General features: G+C 51.7%; 7 protein-coding genes across 7 annotated transcripts; 3 read left to right on the forward strand and 4 right to left on the reverse strand.

Annotated features, from left to right (window-relative positions):
* Positions 1–1,211: 1,211 nt before the first annotated feature.
* On the forward strand, positions 1,212–2,593 carry Z517_11449 (uncharacterized protein; the record flags this gene model as incomplete). The annotated part of the gene is made up of 3 exons (XM_013423033.1): positions 1,212–1,310; positions 1,361–1,929; positions 1,987–2,593. The coding sequence occupies 3 exons, from the start codon at positions 1,212–1,214 to the stop codon at positions 2,591–2,593; spliced, it is 1,275 nt and encodes a 424-aa protein (XP_013278487.1).
* Positions 2,594–6,361: 3,768 nt separating this feature from the next.
* Z517_11450 (uncharacterized protein) lies at positions 6,362–8,142 on the reverse strand (the record flags this gene model as incomplete). The annotated part of the gene is made up of 5 exons (XM_013423034.1): positions 6,362–6,382; positions 6,438–7,176; positions 7,224–7,348; positions 7,398–7,693; positions 7,749–8,142. The coding sequence occupies 5 exons, from the start codon at positions 8,140–8,142 to the stop codon at positions 6,362–6,364; spliced, it is 1,575 nt and encodes a 524-aa protein (XP_013278488.1).
* Positions 8,143–9,966: 1,824 nt separating this feature from the next.
* On the reverse strand, positions 9,967–10,722 carry Z517_11451 (uncharacterized protein; the record flags this gene model as incomplete). Its single annotated transcript, XM_013423035.1, has 3 exons — positions 9,967–10,123; positions 10,186–10,222; positions 10,278–10,722. 3 exons carry the CDS (start codon positions 10,720–10,722, stop codon positions 9,967–9,969), a joined length of 639 nt encoding a protein of 212 aa, XP_013278489.1.
* Positions 10,723–11,585: 863 nt separating this feature from the next.
* Z517_11452 (uncharacterized protein) lies at positions 11,586–13,891 on the reverse strand (the record flags this gene model as incomplete). Its single annotated transcript, XM_013423036.1, has 2 exons — positions 11,586–13,703; positions 13,754–13,891. The coding sequence occupies 2 exons, from the start codon at positions 13,889–13,891 to the stop codon at positions 11,586–11,588; spliced, it is 2,256 nt and encodes a 751-aa protein (XP_013278490.1).
* A 2,039-nt stretch (positions 13,892–15,930) lies between these two features.
* Z517_11453 (uncharacterized protein) lies at positions 15,931–16,795 on the forward strand (the record flags this gene model as incomplete). The annotated part of the gene is made up of 4 exons (XM_013423037.1): positions 15,931–15,988; positions 16,057–16,107; positions 16,165–16,218; positions 16,269–16,795. 4 exons carry the CDS (start codon positions 15,931–15,933, stop codon positions 16,793–16,795), a joined length of 690 nt encoding a protein of 229 aa, XP_013278491.1.
* Positions 16,796–18,072: 1,277 nt separating this feature from the next.
* On the reverse strand, positions 18,073–19,473 carry Z517_11454 (uncharacterized protein; the record flags this gene model as incomplete). Its single annotated transcript, XM_013423038.1, has 1 exon — positions 18,073–19,473. The coding sequence occupies one exon, from the start codon at positions 19,471–19,473 to the stop codon at positions 18,073–18,075; it is 1,401 nt and encodes a 466-aa protein (XP_013278492.1).
* A 265-nt stretch (positions 19,474–19,738) lies between these two features.
* Z517_11455 (uncharacterized protein) lies at positions 19,739–23,714 on the forward strand (the record flags this gene model as incomplete). Its single annotated transcript, XM_013423039.1, has 2 exons — positions 19,739–20,961; positions 21,011–23,714. The coding sequence occupies 2 exons, from the start codon at positions 19,739–19,741 to the stop codon at positions 23,712–23,714; spliced, it is 3,927 nt and encodes a 1,308-aa protein (XP_013278493.1).
* Between the last annotated feature and the right edge of the window lie 842 nt (positions 23,715–24,556).

The raw sequence follows: 24,556 nt of genomic DNA on the forward strand, positions 1-24,556 counted from the left end.
GATCCCCCTTTCCAGGCTTCACTAGGTACTTGGACCTCGTACTGGCACTCGTAATACCCATGTGTCCACATGTCCACATGTCCACTTTCCCACTTTTTGTCTGGGTCAAGCCAGCGTACGAGATAGACGCCCAGGTATTATTGGGCAGTTGGCTACAGGTGGTTCTTCAGGAGAAATCAAAATCAACTACTGGGGCCCCTGATGGTCTTGCTAGGCTGAAAGGAGCCTCCTTGCCCGGCCCAACTGTAACTCAGCCCTCTTTTGTTGTTTCGCCGCAGGAGAAAGATGGGAAAAGGAAAGTCAAACACTTTGTCGGGGGTTGACGAATAGCGGTGGATGCGTTGTATTATGACCATGACGTGTGTCTTTTGTTGGTTTTACCTAGTAGGTAGGCAAGCACTCGTAGGTACTGGCAGGCAAGGCAGATGCAACTCCTGATAATTACAGCTCCTACTAAGTTGCTAGTTACGGCCTCAACACTCTCAGTCTCTCTCCACCACTGCGTAACTGACTGACTGTCTGATCTCTTTCCATTTTCTCTCTCCAACTCTCCTCCCTCCCATTCTCACTTGCCTCTTCTCGTACCTTTCGGCCTCATACGCAATACGGACACACTCTCTCTCTTTTCACCACTACTTTTCTCTCTCGCATACACTACACTCACATCATCCTCCCTCATCATCCACACTTCCCCCTTCCTAATCCCCTTCCCAGTTTTCTCCTCCTTGTCGATCCTTTTCTTGTCCTTTTTTCTTCTCACACACCTGGATCTTCTTCTTTATCCCTACTCATCTTTTCTCCCTCCCCCACCCTTTCATCCAAGGTTTCTCTAACCCTTGGTCAACCGTTTCGGACCCCCCCTAACGATACCTCTCGAATTGCCTCCTACCTGGGGCCGTCAATTCTCGACTTTTCGCTACTCAGCCTCCGCCCCCGGATCTTATGCTGGCCTAATATACTCTCGAGTACCCTCCTATAACAGCCATACCTGTTCAGTCCCCTCCTTTTGCGGTGCCCTTGATACCCGGACGTCAACAATATTTGCTCAACACAAATCGCGCTCGACCTTTGTCCCGCACGTGACCTTCTCCAAGCGGACACGCGACACCTTGTTTCGGCTTTCACTTTCTGTAACGGCCGTCTAAATCCATGACCTAGACCTCGTCTTCTATAACCCACCTTGACTTCGACTTGTTTTGGCGAGAACAAAAATGGCTTCGATACCCTTCAATGTCACCGCGGCCGCTGATGCAGCGCAGCCTGACATGGGTGGCGCCCAGTTCGCTTCCCATACCTGGATGGAACCAATTGTCCGTGCAACCCCTTTTTGCGAATTCCTTTCTTGCTAACTACCCCCCAGATTGTCGTCAGTATCATGACTGCTTCGCTTTATTTTAATCGGAGACACAACTTCCGCATATTTCGCTCTAGCCGGGGCCGCTCACCTACACGCTCTCTACTCCCCCACAATAATTCCCAAGGCTCGTCTCCCGATGGCTTCACCGACTCTGAGTCTCTCACCTCTGATTCGGATGTGTTCACCTCGTCCAAGTATCCACCCAAGAAACGAAACTGCTGTGGTGTTGTCGTCCAGACCCCGAATTCGTCCAGATTCGCCGACAACTGGCACTCGAGAGTGTTGGCCAAGTTCCCCTTCCTGATCGAAATGTTTTACTGGGTCCTGAACTTGCTCTTCTACACCCTGACCAAGGCTGTCGCTCAAGTTCTGTTTTCCGCAGATGATGGTCTGTGGCAGCTGGCCCAAGACCACGCCATCCTTATCCTGGACATCGAGCATAAATCCTGGCTGAGCTTTCTCTTTCCCATCAGGGAGAATGACTTCCAAGCTTGGTTCTTAGGTGGTCATTTGACCGCCATGACATTTTTAAACCGCATTTATTCACTTGTTCATATTCCGGGTACCGTTGCGTATGTTTTCCATATCTTCCACGTCACCCTTCTTGCCAGCCCACTAACTTGACTCAGGTTTCTCTCGTGGTATTACTATGCTGCTCCCACTCACTCGGCTTTCGCCACCGTGCGCCGAACCATGACTCTGGGCAATTTTGCCGCTTTCGCAATCTTCACCTTCTTCCCATGCATGCCACCGCGTCTGTTACCCGAGGAATACGGCTTTCACGATACGGTCCGTCAAGCGAACGCCGAGTCGGTTTGGGTGGGTGGCAACTATGTCAACCAACTGGCTGCCATGCCTTCTTTGCATTTCACGTACGCCTTCTGTGTTGGGAGTACCTTTCTCTACCACTCGGGCGTGTTCCGGCGCGCCCAGCGGAGTGAACCACGCAAACCCTTCTATGCCCAGATCTTCTTTCTTATCGCCGGCATCTGCTATCCTTTGTTGGTCTTGACCGTTATTGTCGCCACCGCGAATCACTATTGGTTGGACGCCGTGGTTGCCATGTGTACGACTACTCTGAGTTTCTGTTGCAATAGAGTTTGGGTGTTCTTGTTGCCGGCCGAGGATATACTTTGTTGGGTATTGAGAGTGGATAAACCCACGCCCACCACGGGGGATAGACTGAAGAGGAGAAATAACCAATATCAAGCTGTAAAAAACGAGGACGAGCCATAGGGAATTTGGAAATTGCCCGTGTGGTTTTTGTTTTGGGAATCTCAGAAAAAGCAGAGGTCTGATTTCTATGCGAGGGGTATACCAACCAGAATATTTAGGAGGATTGGGTATTTACTGTTGGATATGGTGGGAGGCATCTGGAGAGAAGGGTGGAAGTCTTGTGGAGGAAAAGGAAAGAAAAGAAGGCAGACGCATGGTGATGCCGGTGAATCTCCCAAAGGCGGCTATGATCACGCAGACATGTCAAGCCTGTGCAAATCATCCCTCACCACTCCGGAACGATCCTACAGCATCGGCATCCTCACTGTTCCCACGTTTCTGCAACAAACCCCGAGTCTATCCAGGTCAAAGGGCACCAATGGCTGAAGACCGACCGCGATTTTTCAGCAGTTGGCGTGAACAACCCATACTCCTCGTCACTGCCGGTGGAACCCACGGGTTTCTGGGGATTCTGGAAGGGATCAGAGCCTGAAATGGCCGTGCTGCTGGCTCTTGTTTTCTTCAGACATGGTTTTATAGGAGCGCCGCATCTGTGTCCTTGTTGTTCCACGCATTGGTCATAAAGAAGCATTCATGGTTGAGGGCATATAATGGCGTGAACGGGTTGGTGAAGACCAGGTCTTCCCTCCAAGGGTCTGCTGCATATATTGGATATTGGAATATATCACTGTTCCTATGGGGCAAATTTGATTTCTTTTCTCGACCTGCGAATATGTCGTCAGTCGTCTTAGGTAGTGCGGAAGCAGAAACATGTCATTTGCTCGTCATGTCTTTATTGGGTACAACAAGCATGGATGGCCGGTCCTGGGAATTGACTGCCGGCGTTCTGAGTGAGCCAATGTTTGCTTCACCAGAGCCAGAGCCAGAGCCAGAGCCAGAGCCAGAAACAAGACGCTGGTCTCGTGTCTTGTCTTGTCCCCAACGTCGTCCCAATGTCCTCCGTCCTTGAGATTCAGCAGCCTATTCCCTCTTGCTAGTTTGTCTCGTATGCACGACATCCATTTATACATCCATACAGACAAGCAAGCATATTTGCCGCTCTTGGACGCGGGTAGGCAGGCGGTGTATCATCACCAGAATGAACGTCCAAGGGTGCTTGTTGGAGAGAGAGAGAGAGAGAGAGAGAGAGAGAGAGAGAGAGAAAAGAAAGATCGAAGAGGGGAGCTTGACTTTTTGTCACTTGCCCTTTTAGTCGGGTGAATGGGATATTGTCCAGACAGACAGATGTTCCCTGTTTGATTGTTTGTCTGTCTATCCGTCCGTGCGTCACTCGCTCTCTTCGTCGATACACAGGACGCCCCTGTCTGGCCGTTTCCTGAGGACGTGTGTGACTTCTTGATTCAATCGATTATGAGCGCACATGTCGGTCTTGGCAGTCACGGCCTTTTGGCGATGCACGAATCGTCCAGCTGAGGCTCTTTCTTCCCAAGAGTTGGAAAAGTGAAGCGCATGGATTCGGTTGGATCGTGTCACTTAGCTGTTTCGTCGGTCTGTACATATTTTCAGACAGAATGATGGTGGGTGAATATAACGAACAATGGCTGCCAAAGTGAAGAACAGATCGTCTTCGTCACTCGCCCGATTCGTCGATCCACGAGTGCCGAAGTGGTTGGGACATCTCAAATGCACCCCCGTTTCTTGCGACTCGACCGGGTCATTGGCCGACATCTCGCTGAGCACGATCACTCATGACCATACAGGGCGTGAGAACCTAGCATGGAAGGTTCCTCTGAACTCTAGGGTAGAACAACACACGGCCTGAGATCATGTGCTAGGTCGTTTCCAGCATCGTAAGGTCTGTGGAAGCGAGAAAGATTGGAGTAAACTTTTGACGTTGGCAATATCTCCATCCCAACCCATGCTCTTTCTTGCTTCGCGGCATTCGCCGCCCAACACGGCCGGGTCGGCGACGAGTTGAACATCATCTGGCTAGAACTGACTAGGAGGGTCATGCTTTCTCCAATGAGAGGCGATTGATGGAGGAATAGCTGCTGAACGAGAGAATTTGGGGTTGCGACGGCGGTGGTGGTATTGGTCATCAACTTCCTCACATATCTTTCTCTCTTTGTCTTCTCTCCTTTCCTCACCCTTCTCCTCCCTTATTTTTTACTCTTGACCTCACTGCCATGTCCACGGTGGCTAATTTCAAGGCAACCCTTTTCTCCAGTCGGCTACTCAACTCTGAAAGACATGGCGCGACGGCCATGTGCATGCTCGTATATTTCGTAGCTGGATCCCTTTGCCCATGACCAGAGTCAGTCTGATCGAAACGGTTGATCATTCACCATAAGGCTGAAGGTTGGACCCGGAAATTTCTCGGCGTGTGCTTCTTGTTATTATGGCAATGGTCTTTTGACCAAAAGCATCGAACGGCCACTGGTCTTCTCGTCCGAGCAGTTCGTTCCCTTGCACTAAACACGGAAAAGGCGACATCCCTGTACTGGAGGCCTGACACTGAAAGTTGTTACGGGAACTCATACAACCCGAGCCGGGGTGTGGGAGGCGATCCGCCTGGAAGTACTGGTTCTGTCCTGTCTCACTGGAGCTCCAGGCAATCTGATTCCTGGTTCGGTAGGATGAGCAAGTCGTACTCGCACATTGAGATTGAGCAGAGCCTGGTCATGTCGGAGGATAATGTCTGTCCTTTTGCCATTCCTTCCCTTTGATACCTGGACTCCGGAAGTCCTGGCCCCATCCCACCGGACCCTCACCCTCATCAACGCACGGACATCCACGAGTCCATTACTAATTTGGCTTGGAGTGACGGGAATTGATGGGCGTGATTCGTCGGATGCCAACCGAAGCCCCTCGTCGTACTATACTCGTAGGAAATCCCAGCAAGGAAAGGAAGACAAAAGTAGCCGAGTGGGTATGTGGACAAAGGGGAAGATCTTGTTGGATCGCATAGGTCGTATTCCTGGCCGTTCTGATACACAATGGCCTTGGTTAGCCACCGGGAATGTCACAGGGTCACTAACCCTACTTGTACTCCATATACCCGCCCGTCGCCTACCCGAGCATGACCAGTGGTACCCGTGGCGTCTCAAGGTTGTCGGATAGATTTGTGTGATTAGTACAGGGTTCCTGAGGCTAGGCAAAAGTTTTTCTGTCCCGTTGGGAAAATCTCTTTATCCCCCTCGTTAACAAGTCTCGCTCAAGGCGTTGCCTAACCGCTGTGTGGCGAGAAAAGCGTCTCCTTCCTGGCAAAAGAATGCAGGGCGAGGTATCTGGACGTGCTGAGACTGTCAGCCGCCTCTTCGAAGAACCGGGGGTGACTCGGCAAGTTCGCGAACTTGGAAGGAAGCTGGCAGCATGGACTGCGACCAATTGTGCTAAGGAGCGAGAGGAAATGCCTTATCCGAAGTGGCAACTCGGTTCGCGCTGCAATCTGATCCCGATGCTCGTTTGGTAGACTGTTGTTAGCCCATTCCACCCTGTCCTAGGAACTGCTCGTGCGGCTGATGCAGGAAAATGGACCTCAGACACGGCCAGGATCGACGCCCTATAAGGCTGAACTGGCGGTGAGAACCTCTTGCACTGCTCTAAGCCGCAGACTTGTTGCCGCTTTGCCCTGAGGATGCGAGGTTTCTTTCTCGAAGGTCGTATCTTCCTAGGTAGTTCAATCTACTGTAGGTGGTCGAGCGAGGTCCCTTGCCGGTCGTTCCTAGTAGGCCGCCTCCTAAGCCGGGGTCTGGGATGGATGGGAGCTGCTGTTCCAAGGTATCAATTCTATCGTTCGAGGGCGCTTGCTTTTCGCCATTGAACCCCTCAGTTGGCCACGCAGGATGGCTACTGATCATTAGTAGCTGAGACTGCTTGTCCTCAGTGGTTCCCGTCATCGTACACTCGACCGCCGACGCACAGCCTTGGCCCAGCATCTTCTCCAATGCCGTGCCAGTAGATCGTTCCACAAGAATTTCTTCAGGATCCCCTCTAATGTCTCCCACCGGGCCGTCTCTTCCGGGTATTTGTCCAAAGTTTGGTCCAGCAGCATACTCATAGCAGACAACAGCTCAGACTGTTCGAGTGCACCTGCAGCTGCCAAAGCTACCCAAATTAGACATTCTCGATGGTTCTTCTGGGCTTTTTCTTGCTGCGGTCGAGGCTTGCCATTGCCAAGGAGTCCATCTTCAAGCTCCTGGAGTGTCTCGTTGAACTCTTCGCCGATCTTACCATCCCCAAAATGGAGGGTGAAGCACGTCCCAATGACGCCGAAGCAGAGCTTGTGTTCGATAGAGGTGGTGGCCATTACCGACAGACACCTCAAATCAGCGATTGTGTTCAGCAAGTTCCGTCCTCCGGGGGAGCTTGGGGGCGAACTGGTAGGCGTAGCACTGCCATCGCCCCTGGCTGTTTTAGATAGATTTGCAAGAATGTCGATCATCTGAATAGACATTTCCCCCGCCATAGCCATGTCATTGAATGAGGTGGACACCTTCGAGAGAGCCTCGCACACTTTGATATTGAATGGGAGAGATGGATAGAGGGGTAGTTCGTTTCGCATAGGTGATTCGATGGAGAGCTGCGCCATGCTGGTGGTGGCCTCGTTTCTATCTTTGACAAACTTCCACAGGGCATCGTATCTGGCCAACTTAGAGACTGCGCTTGCGAGGGAGATTGGGAATCTTACGCTTTCATGGCAGAGATGACAAAGTATTGCCACGGTGTGTCACCCTTGAGATCGGTACGAATCTTCCGAATCCGCTGCATAGCATTGATGTGGTTATGTGCACCTTCGTGAACACCGAGCATGTACTACCAGATCCATTAGACCTCGTTGATCTGACAACGGCCTTGCACTTACATCGATCGTCGTAAGAGCCGCAATGGTACAGATAGTGGTGTCGTCCGCACACGTTGCTTCAGACGTCAGCCTCAGGCGAAGCGCGGCGAATGCGTTGGCGCGATGATATGCGAGGGCGCTGTCCTTGGACCATGGAATGCCTTCTTGTAAAAGCCATGACGCCCGGCTGAGCGCGACCATGGCTTCGAACAAGACAGCGTGCTCCAGGGCATACGGAAACACCAGCGACTGATATGGCTTGGGATGGCCTTCAAAGGCAAGTGCTCGACCATGCTGCTCCGCCCAAACCTGCAAATCTGGATATATGATTAGCGCCACTTCGGAAGAATCCAGTCTTCGATATGTGCTCACAATACTTCACCATCCGCGGAACCACCCCTTCGTTGGGAATGGGAAAGACATTGACTGGCTCCGAGTGGAAGATGTTGACGGAAAATCGAGGTAGCCTGATGGCCTTCCTTGTCGGAAACACTTGGTCCTCAATGGGCGACTTTCGTTTTCGACGTCGGTTAGAAGACAACTCCTCATTGTCGAAATCCCATGAGAATCGCTCCGATGCTGCTGGTGACCGGGCTGGTACGAGTGATGTAGATGAGGTCTTCAGCTCCAATTGAGGGCGATGTGCCGGCTGACGGCTCTGAGTCGCATCTCTCTTCACAGCGGGGGCGCGCGGTGGTGGTTCCTCACCGATCGACGGTGAAGGATTCTGCAGAAGTAAGTGTTCTATTTTGATTGCCTTTGCCATGCCTTCGGTAGCGACTGTGCAACCATTGTCGGCGGAGCAATGGTATGAGGCTCAAGGATCGTCGCCCGTACTTTTGAACTCCTGTGGCTCTCGTGAGGCAATGCACACGAGGCACCAGCAGGCCTTGGGCCTCTAAAGAGAGCAAAGGCCAGCAAAAGGCAGCTTGATGTCGATCGAAGCGGGGCCAACAAAGCGCTTACAGTTTGTCAGCCGGTTGCCAGCCAGAATGCCAGTGTGAATTCGGAGGAGTCTCGAGGCACAGTAAAGCAGCGGGCGCACCTGTTGCCTGATCCAGTGCAAGCAATCGAAAATTGCGCCTGATCCGTGGTATATCGTGTGGCGTCGGAGGATGATGCCTGCGATTGGGTAGGGAGGCGACGGCATGGGATGTGGATAACACAGGAGGGTAAGATGGCTACCAGTACTGGCGCACAGACACACAGACACATCCACGTACTCAGAGACAGACGGACGGGGTTGTACCCTTGTTTAGCAATTCTGATGAGTGGTCGCATAAGACCGCGAAGATACAAGTTGGTTGGTTCGCTTATCACAGACTGAGGGCTGCCAGATGCCAGGTCGGATGGTGTTTCTCTGGTTGCCCCCGGTTTGGCCTGGAGGTCAAGGGGGCAAAACAAAGCTATCGAAGACAGTGCTGACATCCGCTTCTTCGGGACGCTCTAGAGGCGACTTGAGGTCAGCCGACGCGGGGCGTGCTGTGGGCTAGCTGTGGGCTGGCTAATGCCTGTCCGTTCGCACAGTTGTGTACCTATGCTTTGGGTTTGGCCGTCCGTGACAAACATTCGCATGGTGAAGTTTCAGTTCGTACTGTTCTGTCAGGGATTTGTGGATTTTGTGGAGTCAGGCTGGCTTCTCCTTCATCCGTCCCTCGCCTCTTGCTCGGTGTCTATCCATCCCAAGATCCGGGACTCCTTATCCAGCAATGGGAGGTCGAAGCCAGGAGGGTCGGTGGAGACTCGTGAAAAGCTTCCCAGTTGGCTGTGTCAGGATCCGCCAACCAACCCTGTTCGTTTCCCGACGGTTCTTGAGAATGCTTGTTGGACAGCCCGCTAAACTCTCTCGAAAGAATCATGGCCGCTTTTTAGCCCGAGGACCCGACAACAAGGACGGAGTACGAGTTCTGCGTACTTGTACTCATGCGTATGTTGACGAGCATCGCCCAATCAATATCACTGGCTCTTCTCCCGGTCATACTATGCTCCGACGTTGTACGCTCCAGACAAGTGTGCATGGGCGGTATCTTCGCATGATTGGTGATATATCATGATCCCTAAGCCTCTCCTGTCGCAAGCGATGCAGCCGTCGAGACTTGTCCCATCACAAAGTGTCCAATTCTCCCTGCCTATTCCGTACGAGTACAGTACAAGCACCTCGAAGCCTGGCACGGTGTCAATTGCTCTCGACCACTAGACTAAGATTGGGAACGTGCGAGGACATCCTCTACCAATCAATACCAATCATCTCACCCCCTTGATTGCAGTTGACACCACACCGACTTGAGGCGCTGGAGACCAGTGCCAGAATGAGAATGGTAGAAAGCAAGTTGTAGTTCCATTTTGTCGTTGTCGGTCCTTGGCTGTGTTCGTGGTTAAGGTGAGAAAATCATCAGCAAAAGTAGAAAGCCAAGGGACTCGGCAAGAAGGACACAGGGAACGAGCGCTGGCTTGTCCGTCGAGTTACCTCTCGACAAGAAGATGAAGATCCATGACAACTGATGCGAATAACAGGTAGATATGTTGGCTTGAGAGCGCGAGTCCTTCTCACCCGTCACCAATCGATCGATGCCTTGCAGGGCAGTAGTGTTCACTCTGGGCTCTCCTGGTCCTTCTCCTTCTCATTCCGTGCCCACCAATGGTTCGCGTACCCATTGCTCGCCCAGTCAGCGACGCCATCGACCCAACCTAATTTCGCAGTATCTCCAGTGAGTTGCTCCTCCCAGACACAGTCACACTCTCCACTGCTGTTAAAACTCAACGTCAGGTCGCGGTCCAGTTACATACATTCTTTGCTATGGATACATACCCATGACAACGAAAGTAAACAGTATGGAAGTTGCAAGCTGCTCTTTGCGTCAGTGTCTTCCAGTGGGTGTGAAGTCAACGACCAACACCTACTTCCCCACTCATGACAGATCAGTGTGCCCTGTCGGTCGCAGGCGCACAGATCGTAGCACCTCAACGGCGTCAATGCCCAGGACGGGGAAGAATCGGTCGAGCTACCGTTTCTTGGTTTCAGGTCGGTATCACGCTTCGCGTTCTCGGGAGACTGTGGCGCCGGTGGAGGGTTGTTTTCCCGACAGTAACCGATATCGACGCCTGGCAGTTGCTTGAATCTGTCAGTGAGAAGCCATCCATAGTGGGGAGGCGTATTTACTTTGCATTCGACGTGCCAACCCCACGCGGATGGTAAGACTGCAGTGTTCCGAACATCTAGAGTTCTGCCGACATCCCGCGCAGCACTCTCATCCTCATCACTCTCTTGAGTTGGTGCACTGGTGACAACCGACAGAAGGAACAAGAAAAAGGGCAGGAAGCAAAAGGGCTGAGGGCAAGTCTTCATGGCTACTGCTGATGAAGACGACCTTGAAAGGACTTGGGACGATAGAGCTCGCGCTGTTGTGGGAAACGATCACGAAACAAAGAGAAGGACTCCGCACCGCATGAGGCTGTACGGGTGTTGGTGTTGGGAGATGAATAGAAATTTGGTTAAGTTGGTAGTGAAAGAAGGCAGGTGAAGTGAATGTGTGCGTTAGGTTCACATGGGCAACAACAACAGTACGAAGCTGTGAGGAAGGTGCCACGTCGAATAGCAATTACTTCTTCACTTCAGTCGACGTTCCAGACTGCGTTGCTGGTTGCTCCCCCTGTCCACTATCATCTTTCAGGGTCTTGATCTCAATGATCTGGTGGTGGCTTCAGCCTCTGTACCATCCGGAACTCGTCAAGCTAGGTGGGCTTACATTGTTGCCTATTACGCAGAGTCAGTTTGTTGGTCTTGGAGACCATGTTATATAACACTGACAGTCAGCGCAGTGACCCCAGTCTCCCTCCTTTGTCAAGTCTACTCTCCCACCGCAGTTAGGGCACTTTGGCATTTTGAGAAGGATGATACGGCTAGAGATAGGGCGTCGAGGATAAGAAAACGGATGGTCGGATTGCTAAAGAGTGTCGAGCGAAGAACTGAGCACTTTGACAGAGAGATTTTATGGAAAGAGCTTCGCAAGATACTCAGGGAAACTGTCATGAAGATGGTTGATAAAATGTGAATCATGTGCCATGCTGCTAGCAGTAGGTGCGCCCGTTAGAATGAGCACGTGATGAGAACAAATACGATGATGTAAGCGGATACTTGGGTATTACCAGCATCTTTGCAGCACATCGACCAAGCCCGGAACACAAGACAAGGGTGTCAATCAGCTCTTGCTATTTCCATTGCTTCCCTATCGCTCTTCCATAATTTCCAAGATACATCTTCTGGCCGCGTGGATTCGCAGGTGTTCCATTGGTTGTGCTTGGCGACTCACTCTCGCTCAGGCTTTTCCACACCTCCGCAATTGTCGCCCGTTGTCTAGGAAGGACCGAATACTGCAGCCCATACATCTGGCTTCGACCAAGAGGTGGTACAAATCGTCCCGTGAGGAGCCGAAATACGACCGTGGGCGACAGATAGTGCTGGCGGATGCGTGCCCAGAGCTGGAAATATTGTCCAAATATCTGGTTCAGTGACAGTGGGGTCGAGGAAAGGCGAATGTAAGCCACGCTGGTGGTTCCATTATCATCTCCTCCTTCCTCCTCTTCCTCAGTGTCGCCAACGCTGTCGTCCTGATCATCTCCTCGCTCTGTTTCTTCCTGGTAGGATGCCCGGGTCTGTTCTGCATCCAGGAGCTGAAAGTGAACGCCACCTGGCAACCTTTTGCTGTCTTTGATTCTGAGCATCAATGCAAACAAGGGGAAATGGTTGAGACATGCTAGACATGTGTCCAGAGTGGCTTTCAGCGAGATGATTGCCATACGAGCCGAAGCAAAGGTCAGGTAGAAGACTACCACAGTTGGCAGAAGGAAGAACAACAAGGTGAAAAGAATCGTACCCAACAAGAGTTGATCGAGATCGTAGTCGCAGTTGTCGATACGATTGCGAAGGACGTTCCGCTTCTTGCCACGGAATAGGTGAAAGAGGCTGACGATGATTGTCAATTGCCAATTGAAGATGCGCGCACTTGCGACGTAAAAAGAGTAGATATGCATAGTAAGCAAGCTCAGGAGGTCGGAGAAAATGGCGATAGGCATAGTAGCCCCAGCAAAAGAAGAGCATCCCACGACATACACGACAGTGGGTAGTCGTGGAACAATGAGCACAACGATTGTCGAGGCCCAATATTCTATGACCCACAAGAAAAGTTCGCCGAGAAATGTAGTAAGTTCCGTGTTCAATTTGAGACCTCCTGGATACGACATGAGCCACCTGATCATGCGTTTGAGGCCTTCAATTGTGTACTCATTCAATACCCCACCGATCAGCTGAGACGTAGCTTGCGCATTGTCACTGATGAAGCTCCCAAGTGCGATGCCAATAATGACATCATTTGCTACCAGCCAAAGCGAATTATAGAAGCGAATGTAATCACTATTTGTTGTCGGAAAGGATGACCAAGTCGCTTTGCGGCGTCGGAGAAGTGAATATTGTGTCGGATAGTAGGAGAATTGTTGGAGTCGAAGATGGACTTGTTGACAACAGGCCGAGACATCCTTCAGGGCGAGGGTTCCCTTGGTTGCTCGCCGGCTCTCTATAGACTGTAGTCTTTGAAAGGGCAGGGGCAGTTCCAAAAGTCGCAAAAGACCTTCAGCAACGATCCTGTGTCCAATGATCGCGATTTTGAAAATGTTCAAAAGCGTAGGGAAGGCATACGCCATGAACAGTGTCCAAAGCGACCACGCCGCAAATGTGTAGAGTGACTGCGCCGATTCCACGACTCGTTCGCTCACAGAGAGGCTCCTTTTTCGGCGCGGACCAACAAGAGGCGTGTTCTTCTGGAGCAGCTCTGCAACTTCCTGGGAGCAATTGATTTGTCGGAGGATCGCGGGCAACGCCAACTCTTTCTTGGTCGGAACATGCCTGATCACGGTATGAAAACGCAACTTTGCGACTAACTCGGCGACGCGCTCTCGCTCTTTCTCTCCCTGCATTCCATTCTCGTCAAGCGTCGAATCGGGCGCACCGACGGCCAAGTATTCTCTGCCCAGAGCAAGTGATATTGGCTCAAGAGACATGTATTGCATTTGAGTGGGGTTGGGGGGGTCGAAAAGAACAATTTGCACGGTCAACTCTGTACCGGGCGGACAATAGATCGAAGGTCGCCGCGCGCCTGGAATGGTGAAGGCGCAGATTTTGAGAGGATCAAAGATATCTGGTGGGTCTGGGTGATTGAGGGTACCCAGAACATGCATATGAGGCTGGTCGCAAAGCTGAAAGATTCGGGCCACTGGGTATGGACTGTTGCGAAACAGAGTGCCCATGCGAAGAGCAGATTCAACGCTGCGGACCTGGCGTATGTCAGCGCTGGTTTCCGCTCATTTCTCTTTGACCGCCCTACTTCAACGTCTTCAAGGACTGTTATAACAAACAAATCGTACTCCGAATTCCTCCATCCTACCATTACACCGGGTGTGGTTGTCCGAGTAAGGCTGCTCGGCCAGAATACCCGTAGCATGCCATCGCTGTTCTCGACCATGATAACATATTGTCAAGGCCTAAAAGGAGCCCCTCCGACGTAGTTGTTCTTGAGCGGAAATTCCATGCGCTAGGATTCGAGGATGGACGGCGGCTTCGTGGGAGGCAAGACGGTCGAGAGGTATGGCGAGAAAGACGTAGATGAGGGAGATAACCGCAAACGCTTTCGCCACACGTGCAAAGACCCCGTGGTACCAGGCAAATATTGCTAATTCATAGAGTCTGGTAACAAGATCCCAGCGCGCAGTGATGTATCCAGCAACGAAGATTCCAATGGTCAGGGAGGAGAAGGGGTGCATGGAAGCAAGCTGGCCAGATGAGATGTGCAGAGCGGTCAAGCACACATCCTGCGAGGCAACAGTGTGACCTCAAGCACTTGAGTTCAGACAGCAGAAGCTCTTATGAAGACCGGAAGAAGAACTGGCAGTACTGCAACTTTACACGCCTACCAGCAGAGAAGCAAATGGTGGCAGAAACGGTTACGGAGGCGCATTTGTACGGGAGCGCCAAAGCTCCTCTGTTGCTATTACTTGCCGCCACAAAGCGGTCGATGTCTTCCCTTTCATACATAACATGATTCATAATTAGATACAGGAATGCAGTAGGTTGTGCTGATATGTATCAGGACCGAATAGGACCATCCGTGGTAAACTAGCTGCCTTATGGTCCTCTACAACTTCGACGCAGCTTTCAACCCGAAGGATTCAGCCTTTTCGACATCACTTACCGTCAACACGAAGCCTCACATAATTCAGAGCTTTCTGTAATCATATATGATATGCTTGTCACGAGAAAAGCTTCGCTGAGCCCACGAAAGACAGGATCAAACCACGTCTGTGAACTTCGCTGGCAGGTTCAGGAAGGGTCTGGTGTACAAATCTCTTTGTTTCAACGCAGCCTAAACTGCTTCCTGCTTCCTCATTGTCGCCGCCTCTTTGCTTCTTTCTGGATTGGTAGCCTTCATGTGCATAGGGATGGTTGAGTAGCAATGCGTCGTGGAAGTCCTTGAAGTACAGACCACTTCGGTATACTTGCCTGCCGTTGCGACATTTGACGCTAAAGTACGCTAATATCTCTAGCGGTCGATCATCCGTGGTTAGCGTTGTATAGCTCCAGTTGCGATTAATGTGTCTCATGTCTCTCACCTCGTTGTAGATTCCTCGTCTTCTGTACCACAACGTCCAGTATGATTTGACAAAGTCATCCTCGTGCCGTGTAATTCTGTCAAGGTAGCGGCCACGGGACGCCACCAGTAAGTGTGACAGATCGGGGTACATTCGTTTCGCGTCCAAGATGAGACCTTGCAGCTAGCCGATGGTGAGGTTTCCAGCCTCCCGAATTTCGTTGCAGAGGTGCGAAAGAGCTGGCTGGCCGATACAGGGCATCTTCTCTCAACAACACCAGACTGAGGTTGGTTTGTCGTTTGTCTGTCTGCCTGCCTTTTTTTCCCTTGTCGCCGACTTCGGCCTGTGTCCGTGTCGTCGGGCTCTGTCTGCAGGCTTGTGCAGCCGTCGAAGGTCGGAACGGAACATCTTCGTGTGGCTCTTCGAGCGAGCGAGCGGGTGGTCGCATCTGGCGGAGGGGCAACAGCCATAAGGAGACCTTTGTTGTTTGCAAGCCTTCCACTTGTGAGCTTGCGCAAGCACCAGCTCCGCTGGGGTGGCGGATAGGCGCATCGCATGGCAGCTTCCTACGCTCCGCAGCGGATTACTTGGCTTGGATCGAATTGGGTTGATCTGATCAGTGACTGATTGCAACTGCCCTCCAGCTGTGATTGCTGTGAACCGCCGACCAGACGACAGATCGCACTAGTGGCCTGGGTCGATCTGCAGCGCCTCCTCTCCAGTATAAATCTCTCTACAATTTTTTTCAAAACCTCAACCTGAACCTCCGCCTCTTACCCTCTACCAAATAACTTCAAGTTCTCATCAACACCATCTGCGTCACTCTTTTGGACCAGAATTACCTTCGAACTTGGATACTCCATACTCTTACTCACCACATTCATCACCCAACCTCATCCATCTTGCATCCTTCACCATGAAGATTGCACCCGTCATCAGCCTCATGGTTGCTAGCCTTACTGCTACTTCCTTCGGTGAGTCAACAACACCTCAGCAGCCTGTGCTCCTGTGTGTGTGTTCTTGCTGCTGACAAGACAAACAGCAACTGCTCTCAATGTCGGTGTCCATGGCAAGTTGGCTGCGGCCTTGGCAGGTGAGAAATTTGAATCCCACACAGTGTTGACTGTTCAGGACTGACGAAAATCCACAGCTAGAGACATGTCCCTTGATGACATCAACGATATCATCAACCTCATGCCACGTCGTAAGTATCAAGCCCGTTGTTGTCTGGGTTTTCACTGACATTGTTTACAGAAGAGCCAGTCACTGTCACTGTGACCCCGGCTGACTGCACCCCATATGGCACTCCATCCACCTTGACTCCTGTTGTTCCTCTCACTCCGACCACCACTTCTGTCACTGTCACCTCGTCCACTTCTGTCATGATCACCATCTTCCCACCCGCGCCCTCCACCTCCACCTCTGAGGCCAGCACCGACAGCACTGAGACTCCAATTGAGACTCCAGGTGTTCCAACAATCTCCACTACTCCAACTCTTGAGACAACTCCGGTTCCTCCTACTACAGCAGTTGAGAGCAGTGTCCCACTTACACCTGTGCCTACCACTTCGACTCTGTCATCTGAGAGTAGCACTGTTGTTGAGACCACATCATCTTCCATCACCACCAGCGTCTTGACCACTTCCTCTACTGACACTCAGACGACTGCCACAGCCTCTACCACCTCTGGCATTCCAGAAGCTCCCAACTCAAATGGTGCTGGAACTGTTGGTGTCAACATGGGCTTGGCTGGGTTGGTGGCTGTGTTGGCTTTTGCCTGAGTACATACACCTTCAAAAGATACCCTGACGCTCTTTGCAGCTATGTCTGCCATGTACCACAACATGCCAACCATCAGCATATGCAAACGACAAACAGACATTGTCCATCTCGTCAAGTGAGATGCATGATCACACAACAAACAGACTCAGCACTAGCTTTTCAACAAGGAACTCCTTAAATCAACTGCCTGCAACAACAATGATTCTTTCCAGCTAGGCCATATTGGACTGGCCACATGAGGTTTTCATGATGGTTCGTGGGAGTGGCAACACCCCCTGTGAATTGGATTGAGGGATCAAACTTAATTGCTATTGCGTCTTAATTGCAGATTCCAGTCATACGGTGTGTTGGCACATTGATCAAAGTTGACGATCCTTGAACCATAGCTAGTCTCCAATGCAAATGTGCTTTGAATAACCAACCTTGAGTTCCCCTGTGCCTTTGCTTCTCGCTTAAGATTCCTCTTGTAGATATCTGAGAGTCTCCATCCTTTAGTTACCTTGGTCTGCATACAACAAGTCCCGCACTGTGCCAAACGTCTTGTCGCCGCCCATCACCGTTGAGCCCGCGCCCACTAACAAGAGCGCATCTGTCGGCAATCTACCCAGTTACACGCAAAGGTCACCAGTTCGGATCAAGCTCTTTGTAAGCCAATCATGCGTCAGGATCGCAAAAGAATTGTCAGCTCGCCAGATCGACCCTCCCTGGCCGCTGATCAGATCAGTGGACATTCCGTGGCCTTCCGTGGGCGTGACGAGGGTTCGACGGTAACAGCCTCCCTCTCACTGATCTCTCACATCGCTTTCAGCCGCTGACTCTTTGTGTGCAGCGGTCAGCCTTCCTCAGAGCTGGGTTGTGAGTACTTGTAGCAGACCATTGGAGTGGGAGTATTCGCGAGGCTGAGAATGGCGGCTGATCTTCGGCTGATCTTCGGCTGATCTTCTCCCCTTTTTGCCTTCACAGATGTTTGGTGTTCCGATCCTGGCTGTGTGGCACGGCTCCCTCCCACCTGGGTCGTTTGCTTGTGCAAAAGTCACTGTCAAGCGTCTCCCGTCATGGTTTGATCGCTGCAATAGATGTGATGAGGATGGAAGTAGAGATGTTCTTCTATTATGGCATTATCTTCAATCGCAAGGTCAAAGTCACAGCATGATATCTAATGGGTAACCTCATAGCCAAACATCCCTTGTCGGTGTCTCCATGTGGAGCAGCAGACCGTGTAATGCTGAGCCCTGTCTCGGGGTCTTCAAAGGCTGAAAGCCATCAATCCTTCATCCTACAGAGTCTCTACCTTCCCGACTCCTGTATTCTCCCACACTTCCTCCCAAAAGCCTTCCTTCCACAGCCGCAAGACCTCGAATCCCACCTCTATTGCGATCAGCACGATGATGGTCCACTCCAAGAACAGCCCGTGTTTCTCGCTCAGCCTCTCCCTCAGCACCGTTGCAATCTCAGCTGCGTAGTCCATCTTCTCGTTCAAGACTTTGATCCTGATTCCGACGTCCAACGCTCGGCCAACTTGATCGTAGTAGTTTTCCAGGTTGAGTTCGTGCCGGGAGTCCCAGAAAAGATCGGGGAGAGAGTCGGTGAGTTCGGAGTAAAGATTGAGCTGCGCGCGCAGGAGGAGGAGTTGACCTGTTTTGCGGGAAATGAAGTCGCGAGAAAGTTTGAATGGGAGCCGCGAGCCCTTTGCTAGGAGAGCCGGGATGTCCGCGGTAGAGGCTAGATAAGTGGAAAGGTTCGTCTCAAGGACGGCGAGTTTCGTGGAGCGAGCAAATCCCGAGGAAAAGGCAATCTTAGTAAGTACTGTATCGACAGTCTGAAACTGCGATTCGGGCTGTGTATAGTCTGTTGATGAAGGTGGTTCTTGATACTCTGACTTTTTCGTTCCCAGGACGATCGTTTCGCCACGGATGAGGCTGTGTTCGCGGTTTGGATCTTCAATATAATCCAAGTCCTCAGTCTCAATAGGTTCTTTATGAGGATTTTCTGCCGCAGGAAGGAGAGTGCGTGTTGCAAAGTATGAAGTAAACCCGTCAGGTAAAGCCCACGTTACCACCGTGCCCGATGGGAAGACAAACACATCGCCGACTTCTGTCGAGGACAGGTCCCTGGCGGAGGGATTGGTGGAACGGTAGATTGAGGAGATGGGTACTTGGACATGGACAACCTGTGGAAATAGTCCAGTGCCGAGTGGATCGGGTTCGTAACCTTTATTGCGAAGAATCTCGACGACTTTGGCCAGGTCAAATTGTTCTGCCACAGCATATGCTGTCACAAGTTTTGGTGTTTGGTCTGCCTCTTCATGGAGTCTCAAGGTTGGCTTCGTAAGGCCAGCCTTAGATCTCTGAGCCTCCAGTCCTACTCTTCGAAGCGATGTCTTCGTCCCGGGGGAGCGTGCAGTCTTTCGTTTCTGAGCTAATGAAGCGGTTGCTGAGTCGACGGCGGAATCTCCCGAGTCCCCGTCCCTCTGTAACTCTTTTTTCTGCGTCGACGGGCTCATAAACGACGTATTGGAGGAAAAGAACTCCCTGCGGCGGGGCCGCTGGAAGATTAGCGATGCATGTAGAGGGCGGAAGCCCGGTTGACGAAGCGCATCATATCCCACCCGTCGACAACTTGAGCAGACAAACTGACTTCCCAAACTCAGCAGAGGGCGAGTAGCGACCGAGCGCATGGTCAACAAGAGAAAGGGGGTGCATCGGACACCCAGAAATACATCGCCATCCGTGAAATGCTAATACTTCTTGCAGCTCCAGGTGCTCAAACAAACTGCGCTCTGGTGTCTGCAAGGCTGCATGAGCCGAGGACTTGGCGCTCGTCATTTCAATGGTCCAGACTCTCCGTGGGAATTGGAGTCAAGTGTCTACCAGCACTACTCCATCTGGAGAACTCCAACCTGTGCGTGCAAATGTCACGCTTCTGAGTATCCTATCCTCTGCATGGCGGCCGGAGATGGCTCGTCTGAGCCAGGCGACGATGACAGGCCTCAGAAAATCATCAGCCACCATCCGAAGCCAGCAAGGCCCGAGGCCACAGCAGACGACTCCGAGGAAGAGGAGGATGAAGAGGAGGAAGAGCCGCGACTTAAATATGCTACATTGACGAGGAACGTGAGCTCGATATACCGCAATGGAGATGCGACGAGTACATTTCATGTGGCTGGAGATAAAATGATCGTGGGGACTCACAATGGAAACATTCATGTCTTCGCTTTGCCGACATTCACCTCCCTGCGCGTCTACCATGCTCATACAGCCAGCATATCCGCGATCTCGATATCTCCCTACAACCCTCCACTTGCGGGATTCCGCCATGATCCTGGTTCAAAACTAGCAGCAGAAGCTTCTTCGAACGCGGACAAGTCGCCCTCAAGCTCCCCGGCACCGAAAGGAAAGCAAGTGCAAAATCCTATAGCGGATATACCTCCAAATCGGATATACATCGCTACGTCGTCCATCGACGGTAATGTCTGCATCGCCTCATTAGTCGATCCTCGTGATGTTCAATTGCGCAACTTTGGAAGACCTGTCCAGACCGTTGCTCTTTCACCTGAATACAAGTCAGACAGAACCTATTTATCTGGCGGGCAAGGTGGCATTCTGGTTTTGACTACTGGCGGACAAGCAGGGAAAAGCGCCAATGCAACTACGACAGGAGCGGCGGCAGCGGCCTCTGGCTGGCTTGGGTCAATTGGCCTTGGAACCAACACTGGGTCAGACAAAATTCTGCACGGTGGTGAAGGTATCATTAGCACCATCAAATGGTCACTTTCAGGAAAATATGTCCTCTGGGTAAATGAACAGGGAATCAAGATCATGAGATCAAACTTGAAGCTTGAAAGTTCAGAATCCGGTTTCGAGTGGAAACGGATGAGCCACATCGACAGACCTAACCGTCCCGGCTGGGAGGATATGGCGGGTGTATGGAAAGCTCGTGCAGAGTGGATCGACCGCGACAATCTCGATACCGACGACGACTCCCCCGTTAGCACCCTCGTCGCTGCTCCTGCGAACGGTGCATCTCCCAAGCCCGATCCGAAAAGAGCAAAGGTTGAAGAAGTTCTAGTAGGGTGGGGGGATTCAGCATGGATCATCAAGGTCTACCCAGGCTCTGTGGAAAGCGGAGGTAATAATAAAATTGGACGCGCTGAAGTCGCTACGATGTAAGTTCTACGTCTTCTCGGGAAGATGGACCTACTGACCACCGAACAGTATACGATTTGATGACTGTACAATATCTGGAATTTCGTTATATACCCCAAGTCTGCTTTTGGTGCTTGCATTCATGGAAAAAAAGACGGGCAATGGCTCAGCATTGCAAGACAGTGGAGGTAGCAGGAGAGGCCGACGAGCACGACATAATGCATTGGAACCAGAGTTGCGTTTGGTCAATATCGATACAAAGGAAGAAGTCGACACCGACACTCTCACTATGAGCAGATTTGAGACTCTTTCGGCTTCAGACTATCACTTGGGCGTTCTGCCTCCAGTTCGCATCCCAGCTGCACTTCTCCAAAAGGGGTACCTCAGCACCATTGGATCTGGTATGAGCACAGTTGGTACAAGTCTGGCTACAGGCGTCGAATCCGTTGGTCAAGGTATGTGGGATGCCACCATGTACGGGCCACGGCTTTTGGGCGCAAATCGAATTTTCAGTTCAGGCGAGAGTATTCGAAGTGGGGTCAGCGGCCCTGATCGAACAGGAAGCACCAGAGAACGCAACTATCTCACAGGCTGGATCCCGGGGTTTGGATCTAGTGAGACGAGTGCCAAAGAGGAGATCAATACCATGGCCACAGCACAGAGCATGAAGATCTTCATCTACAGCCCCTATGACTGCATTGTTGCGGTCCGACGCAATCTCAACGACCGTATGCAGTGGCTCATGAGCCTCAAGAAATACCAACAAGCGTGGGAACTGGTTGATCAGCATCCCGAAGCAGCGGGCACCCTCTCTGAAGTTTCTGGAACTTCAACACCACCCAGTCCATCGAAAGCTAGTTCTCTCGCAAGATCAGGCACTGCGACTTCCCTCAGCCCCACGCAGGCTCGTCAGCAGGCTACCTTGGCCGAATTCTTCTCGGATTCTGTTTCAGTCACGAGTTCAGCGCAAGCAAAATCGAAGAACAAATTCTCTGCGGCGGAAAAGGAGAAGCGAAGAATAGGCGAGTTGTGGCTGAAGCAGCTCGTTGATGCCAATAGATGGTCTGAAGCTGGCGAGATCGCTGCAAAAGTATTGAATACGACGAGTCGCTGGGAGCATTGGGTGTGGATGTTCGTCAAAAACGCGAAGTTTGACGAGATATCGCCTCACATACCGACGTTGGAACTGACACCCCCTTTACCATCCTCCATCTTCGAAATCATCCTTGGTCACTACGTGGAGGTTGACAGATCGCGGTTTAAGGAGCTTCTTGATGAGTGGCCTTCGGATCTTTTTGAGATCAGCAGCATCACAGCAGCGGTCGAAGATCAGTTGCGCTCTGGTACCGCATCAAAGGGGTCACAGGACTGGAGGCTCTTGCAGGAAAGCCTGGGGAAATTGTTCCTAGCAGATGGACACTATGACGAAGCTCTGAGATGCTACATCGCCCTGCAGGATGCTGACACGGCCATGTCATTGATCAGGGATCACCATCTCGTTGACGCCATTGCCGACGACATTCCCAGTTTTGTCATGCTGCGAGTTTCACCCGATCAATTGAAGAGTGCAACTCGCGAGGAACTGGACGAACTCGCTGCAGACCCAATCAAGGTCCTTGTGGATGAAGCTACAGCCGGAGTGGTTGAGCCCGACGAAGTTGTTGCGCAACTTGATAAGCCGACACTGAAGCCGTTCCTCTACTTCTACCTTCGCGCTTTGTGGCGCGGCGAGGGAACCCAGGAAGCTCCTGCGCCACCCCGGGTCGGCCATTCAGCTATGACTACGTCGCTTGCGGCCGACACAGGGAAGCAGCACGTTGAACAATTCGCGGATGTCGCCGTCGACTTGTTTGCAGAATTCGATCGAGATCTGCTCATGGAATTCTTGCAAGCGTCCACCGCTTACACTTTCGAAAACGCTGTCAAGATATGCGAAAGGCAGCATTACGTCGAGGAACTTGTCTACCTCTTGAGCAAGACGGGACAGACCAAAAAGGCACTGTTTTTGATCATTGATGAATTGAAGGATGTCTCAAAGGCTATCGCTTTCGCCAAGGAGCAAGATGATCAGAGCCTCTGGGACGATTTTCTCGAATACAGCATGTCACGACCGAGATTCATTTCAGGTCTCCTGGCAGAGGTTGGGACTGCCATTGACCCTATTACCTTGGTGAAGAGAATACCTTCTGGACTGGAAGTGGAGGGCCTAAAAGATGGGCTGAAGAAGATGATTCGAGAGTATGATTTACAAGACAGTATCAGCGCTGGCGTTGCGCGAGTACTCAGCAGTGAGGTTGCCGTTGGCATGGAGACGCTGAGAAGAGGTCGAAGGAAAGGTATCAGGTTCGACATTGTCGCTCCAAGTGTGAAACACCAACGGCCATCTGCCCAGGACGTTGCTGGCTCCAAGGATCAGCTGGCAGAGGAAACAAAACCTGAGGCCGAACCAGGACCGGAGGTGAAACCAGGACACTGTTCGTCGTGTCATAAAGCGTTCCATGAAAATGAAACCGAAACCTTGGTCGGGTTCGCTTGTGGGCATGTCTATCACGTCTCACATCTGCTGCATGGTCCCGAGGCAGAAGGAGATGAGGTGCTACTACCTCAGAATGGGATTCGTCCGGATGATGGCGAGGCTGAAGAAACCAGGTTTTCCAGATCAGTGGGACCAAAGGTCACAAATGCGCGTTTACTGAAAGATAAGATACAGAACATTGGGGGATGTACTATATGCAAGGCGTCGAGGGAACGAGTGGAGGCTGTGGGTGGCTGACAGGGCTCCGACTCACTGTCGCTGACCTTTCAGTTGCTTTGTCCACACTGCGGTTGCTTCACGACAGCCTTGCGAACGTCCGAGCCAAAACAATAAGCCTGCGTGCGGATTGTCGAGGATACTGCACGGCAAGCAACGTGCGGAGGGACAGAACTGCGACAATAGGGCACAGTCTCTTACCCATCGACTCGAGATTCTGCCCGCACAGCTTTTGACCTCCTTTGTTCCCCAGATTGTTGACGATATTGTACCATTTAGAGGCCGATACCAACCGAATCTTGCGGAAGCCATCCTCGTATTCCACCACGTGGCCTAAGCGCTTACGCTCGCCCCCGCTTATCCTTGTCTCATATTTGCCTCGACCAGGGCAGACGGGAGATCGTCCTCCATGGTCAATTGCGGCCGGATGGCGAGGCATACGGCCGAGGTGATGCTCCGTTTCGCGATGCCTTTACCTTCTGTGGCATCTCGTTCGCTTGTTGTGGAAAGTGGATCATTCGGCTTCGACTTCTAGTTGTCCTTGTCTGTTTCTGGACGGTCTTCCTACCTTCTCCGTGCTTACTCTACCTAGGACGTGTTCAAGGTACTTAAAGGGCAAGGCCCCCATGACATCGGCGACCTTCTGAAGCCCGAACCTTCTTTGATTCGAGATGAGTGGAGGTGGTGTGCTCTGGCTGAAGCCCGAAGACTGGAAAGCAGCAAGTTTCTTGCCCTTTCTCTGGCAATGTGGGGTGTTTCTCTCGTGATCAAGGATGGAACGATGCAAGACTGTGTTCTGTGGCGGAAATTGAGGGATCTGTCGCTGTCACGTCGTCGAACCGAACAGACCTGGAGCCGGGGAG

The sequence above is a fragment of the Fonsecaea pedrosoi genome (assembly GCF_000835455.1).
Source record: "Fonsecaea pedrosoi CBS 271.37 unplaced genomic scaffold supercont1.8, whole genome shotgun sequence".
Classification (NCBI taxonomy): Eukaryota; Fungi; Ascomycota; class Eurotiomycetes; order Chaetothyriales; family Herpotrichiellaceae; genus Fonsecaea; species Fonsecaea pedrosoi.